This window comes from Eutrigla gurnardus (genome assembly GCF_963514095.1).
Source record: "Eutrigla gurnardus genome assembly, chromosome: 15".
NCBI classification, from domain to species: Eukaryota; Metazoa; Chordata; class Actinopteri; order Perciformes; family Triglidae; genus Eutrigla; species Eutrigla gurnardus.
The window spans coordinates 2,118,500-2,143,123 of record NC_139938.1 but is presented as its reverse complement, the minus strand read 5'-3'; the positions used below and the strand labels follow the sequence as shown (position 1 = coordinate 2,143,123).

At 42.1% G+C, this 24,624-nt stretch overlaps 1 protein-coding gene across 5 annotated transcripts in view; it reads left to right on the top strand.

Moving 5' to 3' along the window:
- Positions 1-24,112, top strand: part of sptbn2 (spectrin, beta, non-erythrocytic 2) — a 36,029-nt gene extending 11,917 nt beyond the window's left edge. For 3 of the 5 annotated variants that reach the window (XM_084029296.1, XM_084029298.1, XM_084029297.1), the window contains 37 exons: positions 3,713-3,864; positions 4,122-4,295; positions 4,614-4,705; positions 4,866-4,946; positions 5,920-6,035; positions 6,393-6,505; positions 6,616-6,803; positions 6,924-7,041; positions 7,182-7,340; positions 7,464-7,766; positions 8,577-8,730; positions 8,849-9,243; positions 9,328-9,591; positions 9,671-9,882; positions 10,122-10,259; positions 10,378-10,597; positions 10,740-11,276; positions 11,943-12,145; positions 12,231-12,321; positions 12,547-12,693; positions 12,898-13,161; positions 13,408-13,632; positions 13,743-13,832; positions 14,496-14,774; positions 14,873-15,003; positions 15,123-15,327; positions 15,432-15,806; positions 15,898-16,142; positions 16,246-16,384; positions 16,510-16,594; positions 16,981-17,177; positions 17,343-17,467; positions 17,552-17,627; positions 19,718-19,896; positions 20,494-20,667; positions 20,822-20,864; positions 20,982-24,112. In XM_084029296.1, coding sequence (XP_083885422.1) covers positions 3,713-3,864; positions 4,122-4,295; positions 4,614-4,705; positions 4,866-4,946; positions 5,920-6,035; positions 6,393-6,505; positions 6,616-6,803; positions 6,924-7,041; positions 7,182-7,340; positions 7,464-7,766; positions 8,577-8,730; positions 8,849-9,243; positions 9,328-9,591; positions 9,671-9,882; positions 10,122-10,259; positions 10,378-10,597; positions 10,740-11,276; positions 11,943-12,145; positions 12,231-12,321; positions 12,547-12,693; positions 12,898-13,161; positions 13,408-13,632; positions 13,743-13,832; positions 14,496-14,774; positions 14,873-15,003; positions 15,123-15,327; positions 15,432-15,806; positions 15,898-16,142; positions 16,246-16,384; positions 16,510-16,594; positions 16,981-17,177; positions 17,343-17,467; positions 17,552-17,627; positions 19,718-19,896; positions 20,494-20,667; positions 20,822-20,864; positions 20,982-21,194 — 6,902 coding nt within the window. In that variant the 3' untranslated portion in view covers positions 21,195-24,112. Of the gene's footprint in view, positions 1-3,712; positions 3,865-4,121; positions 4,296-4,613; positions 4,706-4,865; positions 4,947-5,919; positions 6,036-6,392; positions 6,506-6,615; positions 6,804-6,923; positions 7,042-7,181; positions 7,341-7,463; positions 7,767-8,576; positions 8,731-8,848; positions 9,244-9,327; positions 9,592-9,670; positions 9,883-10,121; positions 10,260-10,377; positions 10,598-10,739; positions 11,277-11,942; positions 12,146-12,230; positions 12,322-12,546; positions 12,694-12,897; positions 13,162-13,407; positions 13,633-13,742; positions 13,833-14,495; positions 14,775-14,872; positions 15,004-15,122; positions 15,328-15,431; positions 15,807-15,897; positions 16,143-16,245; positions 16,385-16,509; positions 16,595-16,980; positions 17,178-17,342; positions 17,468-17,551; positions 17,628-18,675; positions 18,754-19,717; positions 19,897-20,493; positions 20,668-20,821; positions 20,865-20,981 lie in introns of all 5 variants that reach the window. The other 2 variants (XM_084029294.1, XM_084029295.1) reach the window with 1 other exon arrangement.
- Positions 24,113-24,624: the final 512 nt, after the last annotated feature.

Below are 24,624 nucleotides of genomic sequence, written 5' to 3'. Positions count from 1 at the left end.
GTTGCATTTAAAGTGTGGTCAAACTAGTTATTGCTATAACTTTGAACCGTCCATGTTCAAGGCTGGTGTGGGAAGTCATTGTGGGATTTAATTTGTTAAAAAAGGATAAGATTATTCAAGACATGGCTAATTTATTAAGCTTGCTTTCTAAAGCTCATGTTTTCCCACTCTCTTGTCCTCTGTTGTGTAACAATGTTGGCAGACTGCAGGTATTGTGCATGACGTGAGATGTCTGACAACAGTCGGAGGGCATAGTCTGGATTTCTTTTCTCACCTTCAACCACCAGAGTAAAAATCAGCCTTCCAACCACAATGTTTGTTGCTGACAAATTAATAAAAAATTAATAAACCATTCAGGTGTAGATGTACAACCATTACAATACAGTTGACATATCCTCCCATGCACTAACAATACAATTCACAAATCTCAACATTGTTAAAGAGAACAGCTGCACCAGTGTTGCTCTTATCCACCGTTCCCTCAACTGATGACATGTTTGTGTTTGCTTACCATAATGAGTCTGTGTTTGTCTTGTGTTCTTGTTCAGTAGCCTTGTAATTAGCAGTGCAGCACGGGCAGGATTGCTGTATTTCTCATTTAGGACCCATGCCCACTGCCCCACTGCCTCCTCCTCAGTGCTGGGTGCTGTCAGAACATGACCAAGCATCAGGAGGAATGTTGGCTCCTCAGCTGTACCTCACCTGCCACAGTAATCCACCTCTGCTGGCTCATTGAACAGCTTCAAATTACTTAGTGGTCCTTGAATAATGGAATAATCTGTGAGTGTGGTGCATGGGAAAGCAGGTTTAGTGAGAGTCAGTTTGTAAATGAATGAGAATGGAGTAGTAAGAACAAATACTAACCAGCACACCTATTTACAGTGTGCAGAGGACCAGGGCCAGGGCTAAACTAAAGCAGGGCCGATAGTAGCTGTTTGAATGTGATGCCATGCCTTGTTTGTCTGATATCTTTGAGTTCTGGTAAACCAAGAAAAAACACAAATATCCAAGACAAGAGGGCTGATAGCAGGGTAGCAAAGAAAACACTGTCCCACAGCTCCAGCCCTCCAAATATGCCTGTAGGTCGTGACTACAGTCACCTGCATCGCAGTAACACATTTTTACAATGAGAACTTCAATTATATATACAGTATGTTGTGCTGAATCTGGAGATTCAAACATTATATGATTCAGTCATTTTTCCATTTAGATTTAAGCTAGTGTACTGTCTACAATAATTCACTCAAATAGGCGTTGTCATGGAGATTCATAGTACAAGCAGTTCCATCTGATTTACTAACAGTGAAAGCAATATCACATATTTTACTTGCCTTCTCCATTAAATGTTCTTGCTTTCTCCTCCTATGGCTTTCATCTGTTGTTCTGCTGCCCTTGGCTCTAGTGCAGAGCATTTGTACTGAATAATGGAATATATTCCACTATTGTTTCTTCTATTGTTGGTCACATTGCCAGTTGCTGCTGTCAGGCTGTCAGCAGCTGAAGCATTGAAGGGCAATCCACAGTGCGTTGCCATTTTATCACTGAGATGTGATTACAACTAAAACGTTTTGATGATGTTTTGTTTGACTGTGGGACAATCCCTGAGAGTTTCATTTCAAGGCTGTGAGATGGCCACCAAACTCACTGCAATATGAGATATTTGTCTGTGTGAGCATGACGATGGAACTCGAAACACAAAAACCTGCTCATTTAAAATATCCCTGTACACTACCACTAGAGGTGGAGTACCATTTTAATACCACAATTTGAACGAGTCAAAACACAGAGGTCTCAGCTACAGGGGAATTAGTATTTTAATCATAGTAATAACATTAGCTGTGACATTCTTTAACATTTTTTTTTTTTGGTTGTTGATAGCAGACTGCTTTCAATGTGCTGTTAAAATACAACATGACAACACACTTCCCGTATAGGTTATTACAAAAGAGGACCTAGTAATGATCTAGTAGTAGTTTATAGATACAGGGGAAACACCTTCAGCTTGCAACAGGCCAAGCGTTGTGTCCTGTGGTTTTACCCCACCCTAGAAAGCTTGTTTGAAATTTCATAATCTTGTTCTCTTTTAGCTGACAGTTAGTAGAGTGGTTATTTGTACAACTTGCTGGATTTGGTTACCTCACTTTCATTTATCATATACAGTGATAATACTTCCTGAGCCACTAATAGCTTTCTTTTATCCTACTTCAACCGATTTCAATAACTTTCAGTACAAACAAAATATGTATTTGAATTCCATACATCATTAATGTACTGACCTTGTAATTTAATCTTGTGAATCTGTCTAAATACTATGTTAAGTTGGCTGACCTTCAAAATCTCCCAATATTGCATGAACTGCTGAGATATTTGGACATTTCCTTTGGGTTGAAAGTCTCAGCTTTGAATAGCGTTGTACTTGAATAATTCTTCTGCATGTCTTTTTTTAACTTTATATTTTAGAGAATGACAGTATGTTTTTGTGCATTCTTTAATTACATTCTACAAACCAACCATGTTTCTTGGCTTTTACATCAGTAAAACCAGACCTTTTGCAATAAATATCTGTTGGTCCTACTGTTAGTAGTAGCAACCTCGTTACATAACAATGTAATAATGCTGAGAAGGGGCAAAAGGAACGCAGGGGAGTGTAATTAAATAACGGAATACTGTCCATCTACCTGACCTCTCAAAGCTACTTTCTGTCACATTAATTACCCTTCAGCCTTTTGTTGTTTAAGTGCAACATACTAAGCACACAAGATGTGGCTTTCTGGTTCGTGTCGTTCCCCCAAGCTGCTTTGAATTGTACTGTGGAAAGAAGGTGTGGTGTATCGCACCATCAAACAAGATATTATCAGATAGAGATATGTGCGATAAACACTACATTACAAAATACAGGTTTCCTCAACATGTGGCTATTTATGGTTTGGTTTGTTAAATGATGAATATGAAAGTATGAAGGCTATTTTGCATTGTTTTTAGAGAGACATTCATCTTCACCATTATATTTAATTTAATTTCATGTTAAATGTATTGCTACAGAGCTGCTCCTCTGATCTATTTTCTGTTTGCTTCAGGGTATTTCTGTGTGGGCTTGTTGAGGTGCAGGGCATTAAGTACAATGCTGGAATAGTGTGTTCAAAAGGCAGGAAGACCTTGTGTCCTAGAAATGAGGTCACCTTGTTAGGTGGCAGAGCAGGATTAGCTTCTTACTCCCCTGGTCCATATGTCTGAGCTGCTGTTACAGCTTAATTTATTGTGATTCTTTTTTTTTAGTCTGCTCTAATAAAGAAACAGCAAATGACACTACCTTTTATGTGTAATTTGCATTGTCACTATTTTGCTCTAAATCATCAGAGTAACTAGCAATGCACATGTGAGCAGAGCCATCAGTAAACTTTGGTCTGAGGAGTGAAAACCTCTCACTAAGCTGTCAATACAGTGATCCTAGAGTCTTAATGGCGTAGCTAATCTGTGAAATGAACTGCTCAGGCCAAGAGCTTAAGTCTTTATGATTTACTGTCACCTGTCTGCTCTCAGGAGTGATCAAAGTTGTTGACTGTTTGTTTTGAGCAAAATTGATTCCTTGCAAATATTCATTTCCCTGACAGTAATACTATTGATGCCAGTGGCATCTCAGTCTGCAGCGTCAATTATAGTCTTGGTGTCATGTGACTTCAGCCCCTCTCTCTCCCTGTTGTTTCTTTTGCAGATGAGCGTGAAGCAGTACAGAAAAAGACCTTCACCAAATGGGTAAACTCTCACTTAGGCCGAGTGACCTGTCGCATTGGTGACTTGTACACCGACCTGCGCGATGGCCGCATGCTCATCCGCCTTCTGGAAGTACTCTCAGGAGAACAGCTGGTAAGTGGCACACAAAAACTGCTCCTCTCTGTCCTATCCCTGACCCGAGCCCTGAGCATGACCCAAGCCCTGCACCACAAGTCAGGAGGTAGGAGAAATCATGCACTTCATTTCTTCTTTTAGTGTGTGACTTCTCCTCATGCTTCCACTTGTTTTTGACTTTTAAAATTACTGCAGTCATTTCCTCTTCATGTATGTTGATCACTTTTGTTCAACCATTTCAACGTAGGTCATTATTTTTCTTCTGCTCCCCACAGCCAAAGCCCACTAAGGGACGCATGCGTATCCACTGCCTGGAGAATGTTGATAAAGCCCTGCAGTTCCTTAAGGAGCAAAAAGTCCATCTAGAAAACATGGGCTCACATGACATTGTGGATGGGAATCACCGTCTTACCTTGGGTCTTATCTGGACCATCATCCTTCGCTTCCAGGTAACCGAGAGTAGTGTTGATGAGCATTTGCCATGTAGCTTTACCTCTTTCAAGCAGTGAATTTGGCTTTGGCACATCAATCTCTGTATGAAGCCGAGCACATCCTCAGGCAAACTTCTACTACCAAACAATGGTAGTAGAAGCTAATGCTGTCATTATATTTTAGTCATTACCTTACTGTCCATAATTTAAAAATGTAACCCCTCCTGAAATGTGGTATAACATACTAACAGTATGTAACAATAATATATGTCATTACATAGCAAGGTCTGATTATGTAGGAATTGTGTCTTAATGAAATGAATGCTCTGCTTACAGATCCAGGACATCAGTGTGGAGACGGAGGATAACAAGGAGAAGAAATCTGCTAAAGAAGCCCTGCTGCTTTGGTGCCAAATGAAAACTGCTGGGTGAGAAACGAGTGGGAGAGAGATGGCTTAATCACACAGTATAAATGCTGTTGAAGATATTTTTGACCATTTATGTTATTTGTGGTTTTACTGAAGTGGGGACTGATGAATCGAGCTGTGTTGAGATAATGATTGATGACTTTTGATCTGGCCTCTGCAGATACCCCAATGTCAACATCCACAACTTCACCACCAGCTGGAGAGATGGCCTGGCGTTCAATGCCATCGTGCACAAACACAGGTCATTGACTTCTCCCTGTACCTACTACAATAACTGGCCCAACTCGCCCCTTGTAATTGATTATAACAGGTCATCCTGCAAAATGTGTCTACTATCCTCACCCCCCTCTTTTACTTTGCTTTGCCTAATGAGGAGCACCTGTCACAGCACCCTCACACTTCTCAGTGGTGTTTTTAATCCCCTTTTATATTTAGGTCTCCTCCTACTCCTCCCATCCTTCAAACTGTCTGCAGTATGGCTAAAAGGATGAAAATAAAAAAGGGAGTAAGATGACCTAGATCACAGAAATAATAACCCACTTAATTTCTTTGAAGCCATGCTTGATAACTCACTTGCACACCCTGCTGTTCATTACAATGAATGCTTAAGGTGACACTTGATACATGAATGCAAACCCTGCTTTCATCAGAGTGAGTGAATATATGGGATATTTATGTAAACCATGATGGTGCCATTTACATGATCGGGTCCTTTTTTAAAGTACCTGCAACATAATTACACGCTGGTTTCATGGCCATTGTCCACTTCAAACCCTCTGGATATTGTCACTGAACCTCAATGAGAAAATAGCCCTTTTTGTCCTTGTTCCAATATTTTGGGACTGCCAATTCATGCTTATTGGTAAATAAAGTTTGAATGATATATAGGCCCAAAAAATTACACCCATCCGATGCTTAATTTAGCTCCAAATGAAAACATGGTTCAGGCAAGAATAGGCAATAATTGAGCAGCTTGCCTCATCCACAGATGAGCCTGTTTGCATGTAGATTACTATACCTTTATCCAGTTGATTATTTAATGCACCCTGATCTATAAACAAGACAAGATAAGAGCGGACTGAAAACATAGTTTCTCTATATAACAAAAATGAGATGCTTTTTGTACAGCCTGAATGGCATGGCCATTCGCTTTCACCCTGCCCTGCTATCTGTTATTATTAAAACCAGTGTGAATGGTTCTCTCGCCTTTGCAGACCCGATGTGATTGAGTTTGACAACCTGAAAAGGTCCAATGCTCACTACAATCTCCAGAATGCTTTTAATGTGGCTGAGAAGGAACTGGGGCTTACCAAGCTGCTTGACCCAGAAGGTGAGTGGGTAAAACCTCAACAAAAACATGCCTCATTTCTGTCACAAGTCAAGGTGAAGGCCTGACACTGTCCATTAAGACACTAAACTGGTGCCTGTTGTTCTAAACAGATTGTTGGCTGGTAGACTACTGGGGATTACTGGACTTAATTATAACTTCAACAACAACACATCACACGTCAGCTACACTGTGCACAAAAAAACATGTCCAAAGATAGTTTGGCACTTATTAAACTGCTCATTCAGGCTGTTTTGAAAGCCATACTTAACTGTGCACTGTTGTGTTCTGGTCATTAAATAAAAAAATGGGGGAAGAGTTAATGTGCAAATAGATCATGCTGTTGTTTTTTTTTTTCAGATGTTAATGTTGATCAGCCGGATGAAAAGTCCATCATTACCTATGTGGCGACTTACTACCATTACTTCTCTAAGATGAAAGCCCTGGCAGTGGAGGGCAAACGTATTGGCAAGGTGAAGTGTGTGTGTGTGTGCGTGCGTGTGTGCGTGTGTGTGTGTGTGTTATGCGAGTAAAAGTGTTTGCCCACCAGTTGCATGGATTCACAGATCCCTCTCGGTTGCAGGTACTGGACTATGCTATTGAGGCTGACCAGCTGATAGAGAAGTATGAGACCCTTGCCTCAGAGCTGCTGCAGTGGATTGAGCAGACCATCGGGACGCTCAATGATCGGCAGCTAGCTAACTCACTGAATGGTGTGCAGAACCAGCTCCAGGCTTTTAACTCCTACCGGACTGTGGAGAAACCCTCCAAGTGAGTAATAGAAAGCTTGGTTAATGTAACCAAGTGCATGACACAATGCTTGTTATCCATTAGGATCCCAAATGTGAAGCTGTACAATATGTTAAACCAAGTTGGTGTGTGTCTCCTCAGATTTACAGAGAAAGGAAATTTGGAAGTTCTCCTCTTTACTATCCAGAGCAAGATGAGAGCAAACAATCAGAAGGTCTACATGCCAAGAGAGGGCAAACTCATCTCTGACATTAATAAGGTATGGGTTGCTCTAGAAAGGGATAGAAATGGTTTTCCATCTAGAAACGTGACAGCCATGTTGAATGATGCGATTTAACAATATGATGCATGTATTCTAGTTACAGGATGTTATAAACTTCCTGTGTTTTCATTTGGCAGGCATGGGAGCGGCTGGAAAAGGCAGAGCATGAACGAGAGCTGGCCCTGAGAAATGAGTTGATTCGCCAGGAGAAGCTGGAGATGCTTGCTGCACGTTTTGACCGCAAAGCAGCTATGCGGGAGACATGGCTGAGTGAGAACCAGCGGCTGGTGTCTCAGGTAATAAAATAAAATGTGTTATAATCAACAATGGACAAACGAGCAGCAACAGATGTATTCTTATTTCTGACTTGAATACAATGAATAGTTTTGCTGTGATTAAGCTCTTTTCTCTGTTATTAGGACAACTTCGGAACTGATTTGGGAGCTGTGGAAGCGGCCACCCGTAAACACGAAGCAATTGAGACAGACATTGGGGCATATTGGGAGCGGGTGGCTGCTGTGGAGGCTGTTTCCAAAGAGCTGGAAGCAGAGAGGTACCATGATGTGCGGCGTATAATTGCACGGAGGGATAATGTGCTTCGACTCTGGGAATACCTCAAAGAGCTGCTGGCTGCACGCAGAGAGCGACTGAATGCCCATCGTGACCTACAGAGACTGTTTGAGGAGATGCGCTTCATCATGGACTGGATGGCAGACATGAAGGTACTGACCTGCTCATCACAGGACATGCTTACACAATTTTAACAGTGCTCACACGGTTTTAACACATTTTGCATTCCTACATTATCTTGGCTTTGTTTTTAATCAACAAAAAGGGATTTTTCCTAATCCTCTAGATTAAGTTGGTTGTTTCTCACATGTACTTAACAGCTTTAGTATCTTTGCTTATCAGAGCACCATTAACAGCAGTAATTAGGTTTTTACAGGCCTAGCCCTTAGCTGTGTTGCCTGTCAGTGCAGGCTTTGCTGAGGTTGGCTTAGGTAGACTTCAGTCACTGGAATCTCCTTTCTGATTAGGACATTAATCCATTTATTCTACTAGTATGCAGTTTCTGTTTTCTAATAGTGTGTGTAGTACAATGTCCTATTGTTATCTATTAGTCTTCCAATCTAATGGCTCAGATTTGTTCAGGTTAATGGGCTGATGCTACAGCTCATTGACATTCTGTTGTCAGCTAATAGTTGGCAAAACATAGCACATAATGGTTATGATTCAAAATGTGGTATGACTGGTTCAGCTGGTGCTGTATTGTTTGTTTATATGTTGGTTGTTTCACTGTAACTGTCGGAGTATTTGTGTGTGTAGACTTGAGTCCAAGACAAATTTCCCTAAGAGGACACGTATTGTATTATACAATGTATCAATGTCTTTTGTGTTTAAATGTTGCCCACTCTTTCTTCACTCATCCTTGGTTGACAAATCACTCAAACTAGATTCCTACCTTGTGCGTTCTGTTGCAAACAGTTTGAAGCTTCCAACTACATATTCTATTGGACTGTGTTCTGTTTCAGAGTCGTCTGCAGTCTCAGGATAGTGGCAAACATTTGCACGATGTGTTAGACCTATTGCAGAAACACAATCTGGTAGAGGCTGACATTTCAGCTCAGGCAGAGAGGATCAAGGCAGTGCAGGGAGCTGCACAGCGCTTCACTTCCTATGAACAGGGTAAGTCTTCAAACATATTTTTCTTGACATATTCTCCTAACAGATCATGCAGCTTTAGCCTCACCTATTTCTGCATAGTCTCTAAGTGCCATGTATTCCTGCCTTTTCTAATTGCCAGCCTACAAACCATGTGAGCCTGGACTAGTTAGTGAGAAGGTTGACCTGCTAGGTCAAGCCTATGAGGAGCTTGGTCAGCTTGCTGGGAAACACAGACTGCGTCTAGAGGATTCACGCCGCCTGTGGCAGTTTCTGTGGGATCTGGGAGAGGAGGCAGCCTGGATCAGAGAGCAGGAGCAGATCCTGGCCAGTGGAGACTGTGGCCGTGACCTCACTTCTGCCCTTCACCTGCTCAGCAAACATGAGGCCTTCCGGGATGAAATGGCGGCCCGTTATGGCCCCCTGAGTAACAGCATCGCTGCCGGAGAAGCTTTGATTCAGGAGGGACACTATGGAGCCCCAGAGGTCACCGAGAGGATTGAAGACATCCGTGCACAGTGGACAAATCTGGAAGAGGTAGGTGATGATCAATATTCTTTCGGTAGAAACTTGTTCTATGTGTTGCTTCTTTGTAATTTTCCTGTTCTATCTGCTCCCCAGACAACGAAGCTCAGAGAACAGAGCCTTAAGGAAGCGGTGGCCTTGCACCAGTTTCAAACCGATGCCAATGACATGGAGGCATGGATCATGGAGACACTTAGACAGGTGTCCAGTCAGGAGGTTGGCCACGATGAGTTCTCCACCCAAACTCTGGCTCGTAAGCAGAGGGAGATAGAGGAGGAGATCCAGAGTCACCACCCTGGAATTGACTCCCTGCATGAGCAGGTTCAAGCACTGCCAGAGGCCTTCATACATATCCCTCAGGTATGGATGCTTTTATTTTTCTTACTTCTTCAGTCATGTCATGGTGTAGTGATGGAATATTGTTTATTGCTGACTGTAGGTGGATGGTCGCGTACCTGCCATTGAGCAGAGCTATGAAGAACTGGAGTCTCTGTCAGCAGCTCGCCGCCAGGCTCTGGAAGGTGCTCTGGCCCTCTACCGCATGTTCAGTGAAGCTGGTGCCTGCCAGCTCTGGGTGGAGGAAAAGGAGAAGTGGTTGCATGGAATGGCGATTCCTACAAAACTGGAGGACTTAGAGGTGGTGCAGCAAAGGTTAGTCTGGGAGTAGGGGAAGGATGTTAATACAGAAGATGTCATTTATACGAAACATAATGATGGCTGAATTCTTATCCCTTGAAAAATTGTCTTCAAGTTTAGAATTGTGAAATTAAAACGGAGAATCCAGTCCAATAATTACATTTGTGAAATCAAACACATGAGAGTTAATGAATGATGATGGTCAGAATTTCAGAATGAGTGACATGATGCTGGGCTATTATGTATTGCTGCAGATTTGAGACACTGGAGCCTGAGATGAACAACCTAGGCACTCGTGTCACTGATGTGAACCAGGTGGCCGAACAGCTGCTGAGCTCCGACAACTGTAGCAAAGACCAAATCCACCAGACACGAGACCAACTGCACAACAGGTCAGAGCTAACATATGAGGCCTAGTAAAACGTATTACTTACGCAGCAATACGTTTGTACTCGATGAGTACTGTGGTTAGCATTTTAGTCTAAACGTTACATTTGTTGTGGTCTCTAGATGGAAGGAGTTTGAACAACTGGCTGGCCAAAAGAAACACGCCCTAGAGTCGGCCCTTAACATCCAGAACTACCACTTGGAGTGTAATGAGATCCAGACATGGATGAAGGAAAAGACCAAAGTGATTGAATCCACCGAGAGTCTGGGCAATGATCTAGCTGGAGTGATGGCACTGCAACGCAAACTCACTGGCATGGAGAGGGACCTGGAGGCCATTCAGGTATGGAGAGGTCATATGCTGTGACTTATTGGTAAAGGGATGGAGGCAGAATGGACTGTACTAGATCGTCTAAAAATCTGGTACATTGATAGGATTATTTTGTCATCATATTGCGTTAAAATAATTTTTCATATCCTTTCAGGGTAAACTTGATGACTTGAGAAATGAGGCTGAAAAGCTGGCCATGGAACATCCAGATCAGGCTGGAGAGATCCATGGACACCTGGCAGAGATTCAAGAGGTTTGGGAGGAGTTAAACGCCACCATGAAGCGGCGCGAAGAGTCATTGGGCGAAGCCAGCAAGCTGCAGGGCTTCCTTAGGGATCTGGATGACTTCCAGTCCTGGCTGTCCCGCACCCAGACAGCCGTGGCCTCCGAGGACATTCCCACCTCCTTGCCTGAGGCTGAGAGTTTGCTAACCCAGCATGAGAGTATTAAGAATGAGGTGGATAACTATAAGGAGGACTACGAGAAGATGCGAGCGGTTGGTGAGGAGGTGACCCAAGGTCAGACAGATGCCCAGTACATGTTCTTGGCCCAGAGGCTCCAGGCGCTGGACACTGGCTGGCACGAGTTGCGTCGCATGTGGGAGAATCGCCACAGTCTTTTGGCCCAGGCCTTTGACTTCCAGACTTTCTTGAGAGACGCAAAGCAGGCAGAGGCTTTCCTCAACAGCCAGGTACAAATACACTAACACTACAATACACTAATTAAAGCGTGTGCCAGAGAGCTCTGACCTCATTGAAACTAAACTCTTGTATCAAGTGTGTGTGTGTGTGTGTGTGTGTGTGTGTGTGTGTGTGTGTGTGTGTGTGTGTGTGTGTGTGAGAGCAGAGGTTGGGTTAAAGTAACTATGAGTTTGATAAAAATCTAATTCAAATTTCTCACCAGATCATCCACCTGTCCCATTGTTCTCAGCATGACTAAAATGGGCTTGATTACATTGCAATAAATGTTTTCTTTATTATGAATTAATTCAAACGAATTAATTTTTTCATGGTTTTCATAGGTAAACTTGAAGTTGTCAGAAGTAAAACACTTTGCTCCTACAATGGTTTTAGTGCCACCAAGTATGTTGTCCTCGTAATGAGAAATACATTTACTCTCATGTTTAAACTCTTTATTATGGTGGTTTGGTATGGTAGGAGTATGGATTCAAACAAAGCTGCAGGAAAATGTTATATTTGTAGCTTTCTAGATTGAATTCTTCAGTATATACCCATTTCTTACTTTACTTTGTTTAAATGTTTCAATCTCAGTACTTACAGAGAACAAAAATATTGGACTTAGATAACTGCATGAAAGAAATGTTTTTAAAAAGTCACATTAATCCCTCTCTATGTAGGAGTATGTCCTGTCCCACACAGAGATGCCCACCACTCTTCAGGGAGCAGAGGAGGCCATTAAGAAGCATGAGGATTTCCTCACCACCACAGAGGCCAGTGAGGAGAAGATAAATGGTGTGGTGGAGGCTGGACGGCGCCTCATGAATGACAGTAATGCAAACTCTGAGAAGATCGAGGAAAAAGTTGACTCCATCCAGGAAAGGTGAGAGCACACCACTATTGGTATCTTAAAAGTGTAATATTTGAAGAACAGAAATCAATTTAGCTTTCTTTTTAATTTTCTCAAGGCATTTTAAAAATAAGGAGACTGCAAATGAATTGCTGGCAAAACTTAAGGATAACCGTGAACTACAGCACTTCCTCCAAGATGGACAAGAGGTAAAATGATTCAAATGAATAAAAAGATAAATAAGTACAGATGCTTAAGGGATAAATATGGGATATTTACCTAGAATTGTGAAATAGAAATTGCTTCTTTAAACGTAACAAACAAACTTTCGAGTTTGTGTTAATCTCTTGTATTTCTTTGTTACATTTGCAAGTACATAACGCAATATATTAGAAATAATTCTTATTTGCATAATGCTATTCTTTTTTCTGTAGCTCACGTTGTGGATAAATGAGAAGATGCTGACGGCACAGGACATGTCTTATGATGAGGCCAGAAATCTCCACAGCAAGTGGCAGAAACATCAGGCCTTCATGGCAGAGCTGGCCTCCAACAAAGACTGGCTAGACAAAATTGATAAGGTGTGGCCATGTTTATATAAATTGTCATCATATTTAATGTATTTAAACAGTGTTTGGATGTCCATTCATCTGCCTGTTGATGGGAATATTACTTGGTAGGCTGATGAATAAGGCTAGATAACAACAAAACAATCTGCCAGGACTGATATTACCAAAGCAAAATGAACGTGAATTCAAACTTATCCTCGTTTCTATCTCCAACAGGAGGGTCAGGCGCTGGTGGCAGAGAAGCCAGCACTGAAACCTGTTGTTGAGCAGACCCTGGAGGACCTACAGCGTCAGTGGGAGGAGCTGGAGGGCACCACCCGCACCAAGGCCCAGTGTTTGTTCGATGCTAACCGGGCAGAGCTCTTTACACAGAGCTGCTCTGCTCTGGATGTCTGGCTGAAAAACCTTGAGAGTCAGCTGCATAGCGACGACTATGGCAAAGATTTAACTAGTGTCAACATCCTGCTCCAGAAGCACCAGGTAGACCGCCCTGTGCAAGCAAAGCACAATCGATGCCATATTTGCTGTTTAGAAATACTGTTCATTTTATGCAAAACATGGATTGAGAATTGTGATTTCAAAGGTGCTGAAAAAGCAACAGAATACATGTTTCAATCCTGAACTTGCTCAGCTGAGTGCATGTGGTGCAACTGGCCAAATGTGTTAAGCGGAAATTGCTAAATGCCATATCTTCTTGTCTGCTGTCTTTTTACTGTCCCTGTATAGATGCTGGAGAACCAGATGGAGGTCAGAGAGAAGGAGGTGCAGTCCCTCCAATCTCAGGCTGTGGCCCTGTCCCAGGAGGACGCTGGACTTGCCGAGGTAGATGGTCAGCAAAGGCGTGTCACTGACAACTTCTCCAACCTGCAGGATCCTCTCCAACTTAGGAGACAGCGACTACTCGCTTCCAAAGAAGCACATCAATTCAACAGAGATCTGGAGGATGAAATTGTGAGTGAATGATTGCATTAATTGGATATGGAAGTTTGTAGTAAGTGTTTCTATTGCATCTGGTTTTTCCTGATCTTCAAGTTTTATTCATCCATGTGTTTTTCTCTCAGCTATGGGTGAAAGAGAGGATGCCCCTGGCGGCCTCCACAGACCATGGAAAAGACCTGCCCACGGTACAGCTGCTGAGCAAGAAAAACCAGGTACTGGGATAACAATTTCTTTGTTTAATATGTGATAATGCAGGGAATTAAAATAAACATAAACATGCTACTCATTGGCATTGCTAAATTCTTAAACGCCTTCATTAAATTTACACCAACCGGCGAGTTCACAATAGACGTGGAAGTCTATTTCTCCGATTCTGCTCGTCTTCTCCTTATTGAAACAGCTGACAAATGTGTGGAATAAATATCTAATTTAAAAAACACAATCAGCAGTGAAACTTGGATATTTCTAATTTCTAATATTGTAAATTAATTAATTTCTATTTCTAATAAAATAATGGATTTTAAAATGTTATAATGTAGGAGGGGAATCGGGGGAATTGTAAAATCTAGGCAGCAGAGAGAGGTGAGGAAAGTGTGGGATGCTAATATATTATCATTTTTCAGAATCCTTTATATCATCTATATTATGATTCTATAATATATAAGAAAATAAATCTGATGCTGAAACTATTGCTGAAGATCGCAACCCGGCCATGGAACTCAGCCCAAGTGGTTAACATGGGTGCAGAAAAGTCACGGGCAGCACTTCTTCGGAAATCGTGGTGCTTGCAGCACTTCCACGCCCAGGCTGAACCTGACACAACACAAATGTGAGCCACAGAAAATGCCAACCGACCATCTCTGTTTCTGAATCAGACATTGCAGAAGGAGATCCAGGGCCACCAGCCTCGCATCGATGACATCCATAGACGAGGCAAGACTCAGAGCCAGGTAGATGGTGAGAGACAATCTGTCCTAGAGGATCGCCTTGTTGAGCTGCGGGACCTCTGGGACCAGCTGATAGCTGAGACGGACAAGCGCCATGACCGTCTCATAGAGGCCAACCGCGCCCAGCAGTTCTATGCTGATGCAGCGGAGGCAGAGGCCTGGATGGGAGAACAAGAGCTACACATGATGTCAGAGGAAAAAGCCAAGGTAAGATGAGACAAAATAAGACATAGAAGTTCCTTTGTGCCACTCTTTCAATGTAGTTTGTCTTGAGAAAATGTCATCTTTTCTGTGTGACTTCCCAGGATGAGCAAAGCGCACTAGTAATGGTCAAGAAGCATCAGACCCTGGAACAGGCACTTGAAGACTACGCCCAAACCATTCACCAACTAGCCAACAGCAGCCGCCTCATGGTTACCAGTGAACACCCAGAGAGGTGAGAGAGCACAAATGGATCTGAATGCTGAATTGTCAGCTGTGACAAAGATGCCTTATGAATAAAGTGGTACACTCACAGCCACCGATCTGTCTGGCTCTCTTTTTTTATTCACACAGCGAGAGAATCAACTTACGTCAAGCCCAAGTTGACAAACTGTATGCAGGTTTGAAAGACCTCGCTGAGGAGCGTCGTGGGCGACTTCAGGAGAGACTGCGGCTGACCCAGCTGAAGCGGGAGGTGGATGACCTGGAACAGTGGATTGCTGAGAGGGAGGTGGTTGCTGGCTCCCATGAACTAGGACAGGACTATGAACATGTCACTGTGAGTCGTTTTTCTCTGTCACATACTTTGGAGACGCTTAAGTTCAGGGAAATTTAGCTGAAATTAATTGTTTCCCACGTTTGCCCTGATTTTTCTTTCTACAGATGCTGAGGGACAAGTTCCGTGAGTTTGCTCGTGACACAAGCACCATCGGCCAAGAGCGCGTCGATGGTGTAAATGGGCTAGCAGATGACCTGATTGAGTCGGGTCATCCTGAGAACGCCAGTGTGGCTGAGTGGAAGGACGGGTTAAACGAGGCTTGGGCTGATCTGCTGGAGCTGATTGACACACGTACACAAATGTTAGCAGCCTCCTATGAGTTGCACCGCTTTCATCAGGATGCCATGGAGGTGCTTGGACGTGTGAAGGAGAAGAGGGAGGGGCTACCTTCTGACCTCGGCCGTGATTTGAACACCGTTCAGCATCTACACAGACAGCACAACACTTTTGAAAATGACATCCAGGCCCTCAGTGGACAGGTCAACTATCCTTTGATAAAGGGTGCTCATGTGAGATTCCAAGAGAGCCTTGTGAACAGAAAACTGAATGTCTTCCTCTTTGACCTCGTAGGTGAATCAGGTGCAAGATGATGCAGCACGGCTGCAGAAGGCTTATGCTGGGGAGAAAGCTGATGACATTAACAGGAGTGAGCATGCTGTGTCTTCTGCCTGGGAGGGCCTGCTGGAGGCTGGTCAGGCCAGAAGGCTCCTGCTGCTGGATACTGTGGAGAAGTTCCGCTTCTTCAACATGGTGCGAGACCTCATGCTCTGGATGGATGGTATCAACCTGCAGATAGACGCACATGACAGCCCCAGGTGAATTACATTTTATGAGTAATTTTCCAGTTACTGAAAGGTGTTATAATCAGTGTGACAAGTATAGTTCTACTTTCATACATTCTACTTTCTGTTGTCCCAGGGATGTGTCTTCTGCAGGGCTGGTCATTGCCAATCATCAGGACATCAAGTCAGAGATTGAGACCAGGGCAGACAGCTTTACTGCCTGTATTGAGATGGGAAATACCCTCATCAACAATAATCACTATGCAGCTGATGAGGTATTGTGCATTTGGTCACTTCCACTCTTATTTCCAGTCATATTATTGCATAACAAGAAACGGCTCTTATGTACAGTCAATATTTCAAGGTGTCCTATCGTTACTGAATGATCTTTTTTTCACAGATTCGGGAGAAACTTGCTCAACTTCAGGAAAAGAGAGAGAAGATCAACAAAAATTGGAAAGACAAGATGGACCATTTACAAATTGGTATGCATGCTTAGCATGTTTTAGATAAGGACACAGTCAACCTAATAGTGCCGTTGCAAAATAAATGTAATTGGTGTATATTGGTGTGGTTGCTACAGGATACAGGTAGTTTGAAGGTTATCCTACAAGGTACACTACACAGTATTCTAAACGATTTGTTTGCTTACCCCTCTGTGATTGGTGTTAATTGCACAATAGAGAAAGTAGAGCCGGGGCTAACTCTTTGGTTTGGCAGCATATTTTTTTGCGGTATGAAAGGGCCCTATCCGGACTCACTACTAATAGATTTGGATTCTGTGATACTGTAGTAATGTCTTGTTATTTGTTTACTCTCTGTCTCTTTCCTTTTTTCTATGTCTTCCGTTCCCCTCATATGTGCATCTCAGTGCTGGAAGTGTTGCAGTTTGGACGCGATGCCTACGTGGCAGAGTCTTGGTTGGCAGGGCAGGAACCTCTGGTGCGAGCAGCAGAGCTGGGCGCAAATGTGGATGAGGTAGAGAGCCTAATAAAGCGCCACGAGGCCTTTGAGAAACTTGCTGCAGCCTGGGAAGACCGCTTTGTGCTGCTGGAGAAACTCACTACAGTAAGTAGAAAGATGACTTACATGGCAAAATGTACTGAGTATTTGAGAATGGTTTGGGTTTGTTCCAAGTGGCTTTGTAGATACGGATACAAGATGTAGGCATTGATTTTTCCTCACTCATGGGGTGTTAAATTTAGATAGCACTACTGACTTACCGTTTTTCAGCTTGAGGAGCAAGAGATGCAGAGGAGGCGAGAGGAAGAAGAGAGAGCACGGCGACCCCCGACCCCACCACCAGTAGAAGTGGCACAATCTGAAACAGAAAGTCATGTACATGATTCTGCAGCCAGGTAAACTAAAGGGATGTTCTTATACAGCAGAATGATCTGTAGTATTTTTTAAATTAACAAGCTTTCCCTCCTTCTCAAATGCAGAACCAGTCTGGATCAGACCACACTCAACCAATCTGTGTCAGTGAATGGAGTTCACAGCGACAATGACACGTCGCAGGTGAGTGTTTTGTAGATCCAAATGCTTTGCATGTTACGGGTTTCTGCTCTGTGGTGCAACAGAGTATGTTTTTCCAGGTTTCCAATGTAATTAATTTACATTAGGGCTCTGGATTCTAATGTCTTGTAATGTGTTTCCAATGTTCCTTGCCTCATCTCCTACATTATGATGTGGATTTATAAGAATTATATTCATTCCTTCAATCAATCTTTGTGTTAAATAGTCAAATAGAGAAAGGGAACTGAAAAAGAAATACTGGTCATTTGTATTGATGTTGCCATGAAATGTCCACATCTAATCATATTACATTAAAACATGGCAGCATTTGGTTTCAAACCATGAATTTCATGAAAATATGAGTTGTAAAAGATTTCCAAACCTGTGAGTACGTCACACCAAATGGTGTAACTGGATGTGATTGTGTGTCCCTGTCTGTTCTACTCTAATCAACAGTGTTCGTTTGACTCATATTCCCTTGTTATATAATGACATTCATTCCTATTATCCAATTGAAGGAAAAGGAAATATTTTTACCAGAAAGTGGCCAGTAAGTCTAATTTATGAAAACGTTATTCATTTAAATAGCCCAAAGCCTTATTTAAGGAGCAATATTTTATAATAGGGATAAGCAGCAAAGTATTGCTGATAGGTATCATTGATGATACGTAACAAATGAATTTGTAGTGTGGAAGCACTTTTCCTGAAAAGAATCAGTGCCACCTGGGGTTTACAGAAGAAAGTCACCCACTACCTCAGGAACCCTGGTCCAGTTGGACAGGGCACCTATGTGGAGCAGGATGCAGTAAACATCCATGCATGTGAGAGGCTCTGAGTGAAAGTCTTCACTGGCAGATTAAATAACCTTGTGGAAAGTAAAAAAGGGAGTGATTTCCGTACTGATGGAACCTTGTTGACTTGATGCTTTAGCCACACAGTTGTTCATCATGGTGATGTATCTTCAAGTTCTAGAAGTGTGACCCAGTTTCTAACTTTAAATTTCTGCCACTGACAAAGACGTCTTAACAGTTTCTTATTGCGTTTTTATCAGCAGTCATTATCGCTATCGTTGTCAGTGGGAAAGAAATCAGAGCCTAAACGTGTGTGTAAGCCAAAGCAACGGGAGCGTGTGAGTACTAAGCTGTGGTCCGTTTTGTAGCTTCCCTTCGCCCCGTCACAGCCTCCACTCAGCTCCTGGTCAACTGCAGTGCTTCTGTTTTTCTTTTGAGGAACCATCGCTCTGTCATTGATGCAAACCATTGCTTTATTTATTCATGTTTCATTAACGAGTCCCATTGCTGTTTAATGGCATGATGCAGATTCATGGACAGGTTGCTCTCATGGATCAGTCTGCTGTTTATCTGCTCATATTGACCAGGACAGGAGTGTCTGTAGCTGTGAAGCCCAGAGTTGTAAATGTGCTACCGTGGTGATAATTATAGCTGTTCAAAGGTGATTTATATGTAGCTTGTAGCGTGTTAGTCTTTCCCTGTATGTGTATACTTCATGTGACGAGTGTGCAAGTCATTTAACAGCTCTTTATAGAATACTTTCTTCCACTGTCACAATTGAGTATTTTAAAAGTGGATTTTGTTTCTAAGATTCATATAGTAAATAAAAAAACTGAATATTTACTCTCAGATATATGGAGGATTTATGCTTTAAGTTTTAACTGTAAACTGTCTGTTGTTGGAGTTATTTATTTATTTACAGTGCTTCTCTAAATGACTGAGACTTGACTGAAGAGACAAAGATTAACTTAATAATATTAATGTTATAAATTATATATAAATATAAAACTGTGTTGAAATCGCATATCAGTTTTTTGTTTTTTTTTACATTTGAACCATGTCCAGTGCAGCATGCATGCATGTATGCGTAGTTCTTTTAATTCTGTGTCTGAGCCACATATCGGTGTACTGTGTGATTATGTCGACCCAAGCTGTGCTGTTATCTCAGGTAATCACGCAGTGCCGTCAAAACAAGCGTCATCGTGGCTGTCAATGGCTGCTTTGCTGCTCACTGCTTCTGTCCAGTCACGTGTTTTTGTTCCTCCCTTCTCACCACCGTTCATGTTCTGGTTTGAACCCCAGGGCTCAGAGTCCGAGTCGGTGAACGGACCAGGCAGGGACAGTGGGCTGGCATCCTCTCGCCTTGAGCCCTCTGCCACTTTACCGAGCAGAGGTGGAGCAGATTCTGAGCCAGACACCATGGAGGGGATGCTCTGTCGGAAACATGAGATGGAGACCCACAGCAGAAAGGCAGCTAGCAGGTGAGTGTTTCTGGTCACGTGCATTAAAATAGACATCACAGAGGCCAGGAAATGAAGACTGCATATCAGTTAAAAGCAATCTATCAATATTATATCAGTGATATCAGAATCAGCTTTGTTGGCAGATGTGAACGCATACAAGGAATTTGACTCCGGCTTTTTGTTGCTCTCCATATACATACACTGAAATAGACATACAACCAAAACAAGGATGACAGACTGAATAAAGGTTAACATTTGACTACTATACATTCAAGCACAGGACAATGAAATATGAGATTACATATCATCTTAGATTTTGTATGTCTTCATATGGCATACGTGTTGTCCTTTCCTGGTTTTAAAGGCTTCATTACAGTAAAGTGATTCTGAACTTACCAGACGTATCTAGCTGTTCTATTTATGACTTCAACTACTTAGTCATTATATCTGAGTTACTGATGATTATTTATCAAAAATCTCACTGTGTAAATATTTTGTGAACCCTCAAAAGTGATATTTGATTCTGTCCATATCATCCAGTCCTACCACCTTTTTTGGAAGAAAGTCAAAGGCGTATTGTACCAACCGTCCTGCTCCCACTCTTTGCTCCCATAGGTCCTGGCAGAACGTGTACTGTGTCCTCAGAAAAGGAAGTCTCGGTTTCTATAAAGATGGCAAGAGCGCAAGCAATGGCATTCCATACCATGGAGAGGTACCCATCAGCCTCGGAGAAGCTGTGTGTGAGGTAGCACATGACTATAAGAAGAGGAAATTTGTATTCAAGCTCAGGTGAGAGGCATTTAAAAACAAACAAGGATTCCTGACAGTTTTCACTCTCCGCTATACGATTGTCTAAATACAAATGATGATGAAATAGTTAGATATAGATGGACTTTGTAGCTTATGTCAGACTAATGGTTTGCATCATTAACACTGTCTGCAGGCTAGGCGATGGTAAAGAGTTCCTGTTCCAAGCAAAGGATGAGGTGAGATGTAAAGCACAGAATTGCTCTGCTGTAATAAATACAAATCAAGTTTGTGTGCTGTGACTCCACTGGATGATGGTGAAGTATAACAAATGTGTTGGTTGTTGTCGTTTAAAGGCGGAGATGAGTTCCTGGATCCGTTCCATCCTCAGCTCCATTCCAGCAGGATCAGGAGACTCGCCCGTAGGTCCGCGGGCTCTCAGCCGCGCCATGACCATGCCTCCCATCTCGCCCGGCTCGGGTGAAGCCGGGGGTGTTACCATGCGCAACAAAGACGGGAAAGAGAGGGATCGCGAGAAGAGGTTCAGCTTCTTTGGCAAGAAAAAATAGAACACTTGTAAAATCTCTGGAAACTACATTTGTCAAAAAAATCAACAAACTGAAGCAGTCAGAAAGCAAAGTACAAACAGGTCACAGAAACACACTATCCTCAGTGCAGACCCCAAGGAATTTGTCGACAGCTACGGTTATGTGGCTTACAGAGAACTTTGTTTCTTTTCTTTTTCTCTGAATCTCTCCCTCGCCAGTTTTTATCTGTAATTTACTTATCCGTTCACCCAATTCATACTTCACATGAAGCTGCACCAACAATGAAAGCCCTCATCGCATTTCAGTGGCAGTTTCAGCCAACTAGCTGAGCTTACCAGTCTGACTCAGTAACAGGTGTGGTTGGGCTTAGCAAGGATTCAGGCCCGGTAAAGTGCCAATCCACCAAAACGGCCCTCCCTCGGCATGAATATTTTCTCTTCGTCTTGACTAGCTGAGCCGTTTTGATGCCGTGTAACTAATAAAACAATGGATGCCGGCTTTCCACCGGGGTGCACTGGTTTTATTTCCCCGCTTTAAGTGCTCTCTCTCTCTTTGGGAAGGCCCACATCAGTCTCTCTTTCTGTTCTTGGTATTGATGTTATTAACCTGACCGATTATTATTGCTATTATTATTATTATTTATCTTTTGCTATTGCTGGTTTGAGAAAACAAACTAATTAATTTGCCAGTAGATAATCTTGATTCATGTTGTGGAGAGAAACACATTTGGTTAAATTAGTGGAGAATGTTGGGCTTGCCCTTGTATGTAATTTTTTTTTAATTTTTTTTTTTTAGGAATGACAGTTGATGAAGTGTTTTGAGAAAAAATAAAGCTCATTCAATTTTAGCAGCGTGCAGTACGTGATCACAAGTTTCATTGGGAAAATGACATTTATATATATATATTTAATAAGTGGTTTTATTTTTTATTTTGTCTCTTATTTTGCCTGTACTTGATTATTTCTTTTGAGTGATCTTTTCTGCTTGATTTTTGACTTTTTTCTGTACAAAGCAGAGAAGATTAGTTTTCTAGTGTGTGTGTGTGTGTGGGTGGGTATGTGTGTGTGTGTGTGTGTGTGTGTGTGCGTGTGGTTGTGGTGCTGTGGACTTTGCACGTTTATGTTATTCGTGAATCAAATGTGGCCAGATGAATGCTGCTTTTCGGTCCGCGAATGCGAACTGAAAACCAGACATGAGCGCAAAAATAATATTACTGGGATGATTTCATAAAATTACCTATTGTTTGCTTCAGATTTTTTTTTTTATTTTATATGTAAGGTGACATTACCAATGAAGTTCCTCAAGACGGTTTGATTATTTCTGTTTTAGTCTTCTCGTATTTATTTCCGTTCTCTCTCTACTGGTGTGAAGGCATGGGGGCAGTTTGCAGATAAAAAAGCTGAAGCACATTTTCTGTGGCAGACGGCCGGGAGCGAGCAGGACAGACGGACAGGGCTCATTAGGTGACGCGAGGGCTGCGGAAGTGATATTGGATAAGCCGTGAAGAATGCACTTTTTGTGCTAGAAAACAAGAGAGGTGTACTGAGCCTTACTTGAATCCACTATAGAAACACTGAAACCCTTTTTACAAACCCACCCTCCATTCGAACAGTTAAATGAAGCTTTTGTAGTGTGAAGATAAGAATGTTAAAATGTGCCCTGTGGCAATGATCTAATGTATGTCAGTGGATTATATATGCAGGTACAACATGAATTCCAGTAAAAATAGAAAGCTCTGCTCACCCGGTGACGGGGATGAGAAGCCCTAAATGTCTCCTAGACGAGCTTCGTGCTCTTGCATATGTGGCATGACTTCATGTAGGTTTCTACTTGTATGTGTCTCACCATTGCCATCTATTGTCTTCTGTGCTCCGAAGTACTCTTGATGTAAACATGAGATCACTTCATATTCGGGTTTGGAGAGCAACTAATTGTATGTAATTGGCATTTACAGGAATCTAAAACAAGATAACAATCCAATATAGTTGATGTAAAAATATGATGGGTGTTTATTAGTTTCCTCAAATATGGTTCATGCTTGAAATGATATGAACATTTGCAGTGTATTGTGAGACTGTAGGCAGTAGTGCAATTTTATATAAATTGTTAAACTTATTAGTCATTACACTCAAATCAAAAAGTTTTAATTTGTCTTTTTAAACTGCCAAACCACAACAGAAATTTACTGGATAACAATTCTGAATTTAAGAGTTTTATGGCTTATTTGAAGTGGGTTGGAAGTCATTTAGTAGTTTATTCCACCTTGAAAGTAACTCTGGTAATTGCCTGGATGTGTATGCCATGCCTTGGAGGGCTGATTAGTCCACGGTAATGTCACACCAAACTGTTGTGCTAACACAAACAGCTGGAAGTAAACTGGTTCAAGTTTTAACAGGTTGGCCTTATTTTTTTAAGTTTCAAATGAATGTGGAACCAATCAAAGACGATCGTTCAAATCAAAGACCCTTGCAGCCAGAGAAGAGAAGTACCTGACCATCCACTTTGAGACTATTGAACAGTTGACAGCACCTGGTCCAAACTTTCTATAACTGACTGCCTTGTTTCTTGTCAGTTGATATTTCGTATCTCGGTACGTGACGCAGCTCCCGGTTTAAGTAGCCTTAAACTGAGCTACGACCTGGGAACCAAGTCAAGAAGGTCATGCATACATAAGTGAGCCAACACATTTAGCGTACATTGTGCACAATTTTTGGAATGGGGGAGTCATTCTTCCCCAGTGCTGTGTTTAGGGATCATTGCTAGCTTCCCTCTGCTCTGGATATCGGAGACGCCATCCAGTTGACGTGAAGGACTTTCACGTTTGAAGGTCACACAGCCTAGTTTCTTATCGGCTCATTTGAATGTGAACGATTCAAATTAGTTTGGCCAAATTGGTCATGTGAAGCAAAAATATTTCGCATACTTGACATACTGTACACGAACTCTCTTTCTCACACACTCACACATTAATACTGTACTGTATATTGAATACAGAATGACCCTGGCAATCCAGTTTTGTGGATATGTCCTCAGCTGGCTGTGATTCGATGTTGCATATGGCATCCTTTTTAAAATAGCATTGTGCTACTGGTGATCTTGGGAAGTAATGTTTTATTGATGTCAAGGAGATGAGTTTTTGGTAATGAGAGTACTTGCAACAATGAAGTACTTAATGAAGAAGAAACGAAAAACCTACTTTTACTTGTTAAGTATTAGATATGGGTGAAAACAGACTGGTGATAATTTGAGCTTCCTTTTTTAGAAGAAGGCAGGATATTTGCTGTCTGGTGGGAGCTTGTATTTTTTCATCCAGTGGTCTGTCTTGCAGCATTTGATAAGCCTGTCCTCCTACCTTCATTTCTCATTACTTTGACGAATGTCTGTTCCTTCCTCTGTAATTCAGAGTTGTTAATACCACTACTATTATTAATTGCTATTATAATCCTTATTG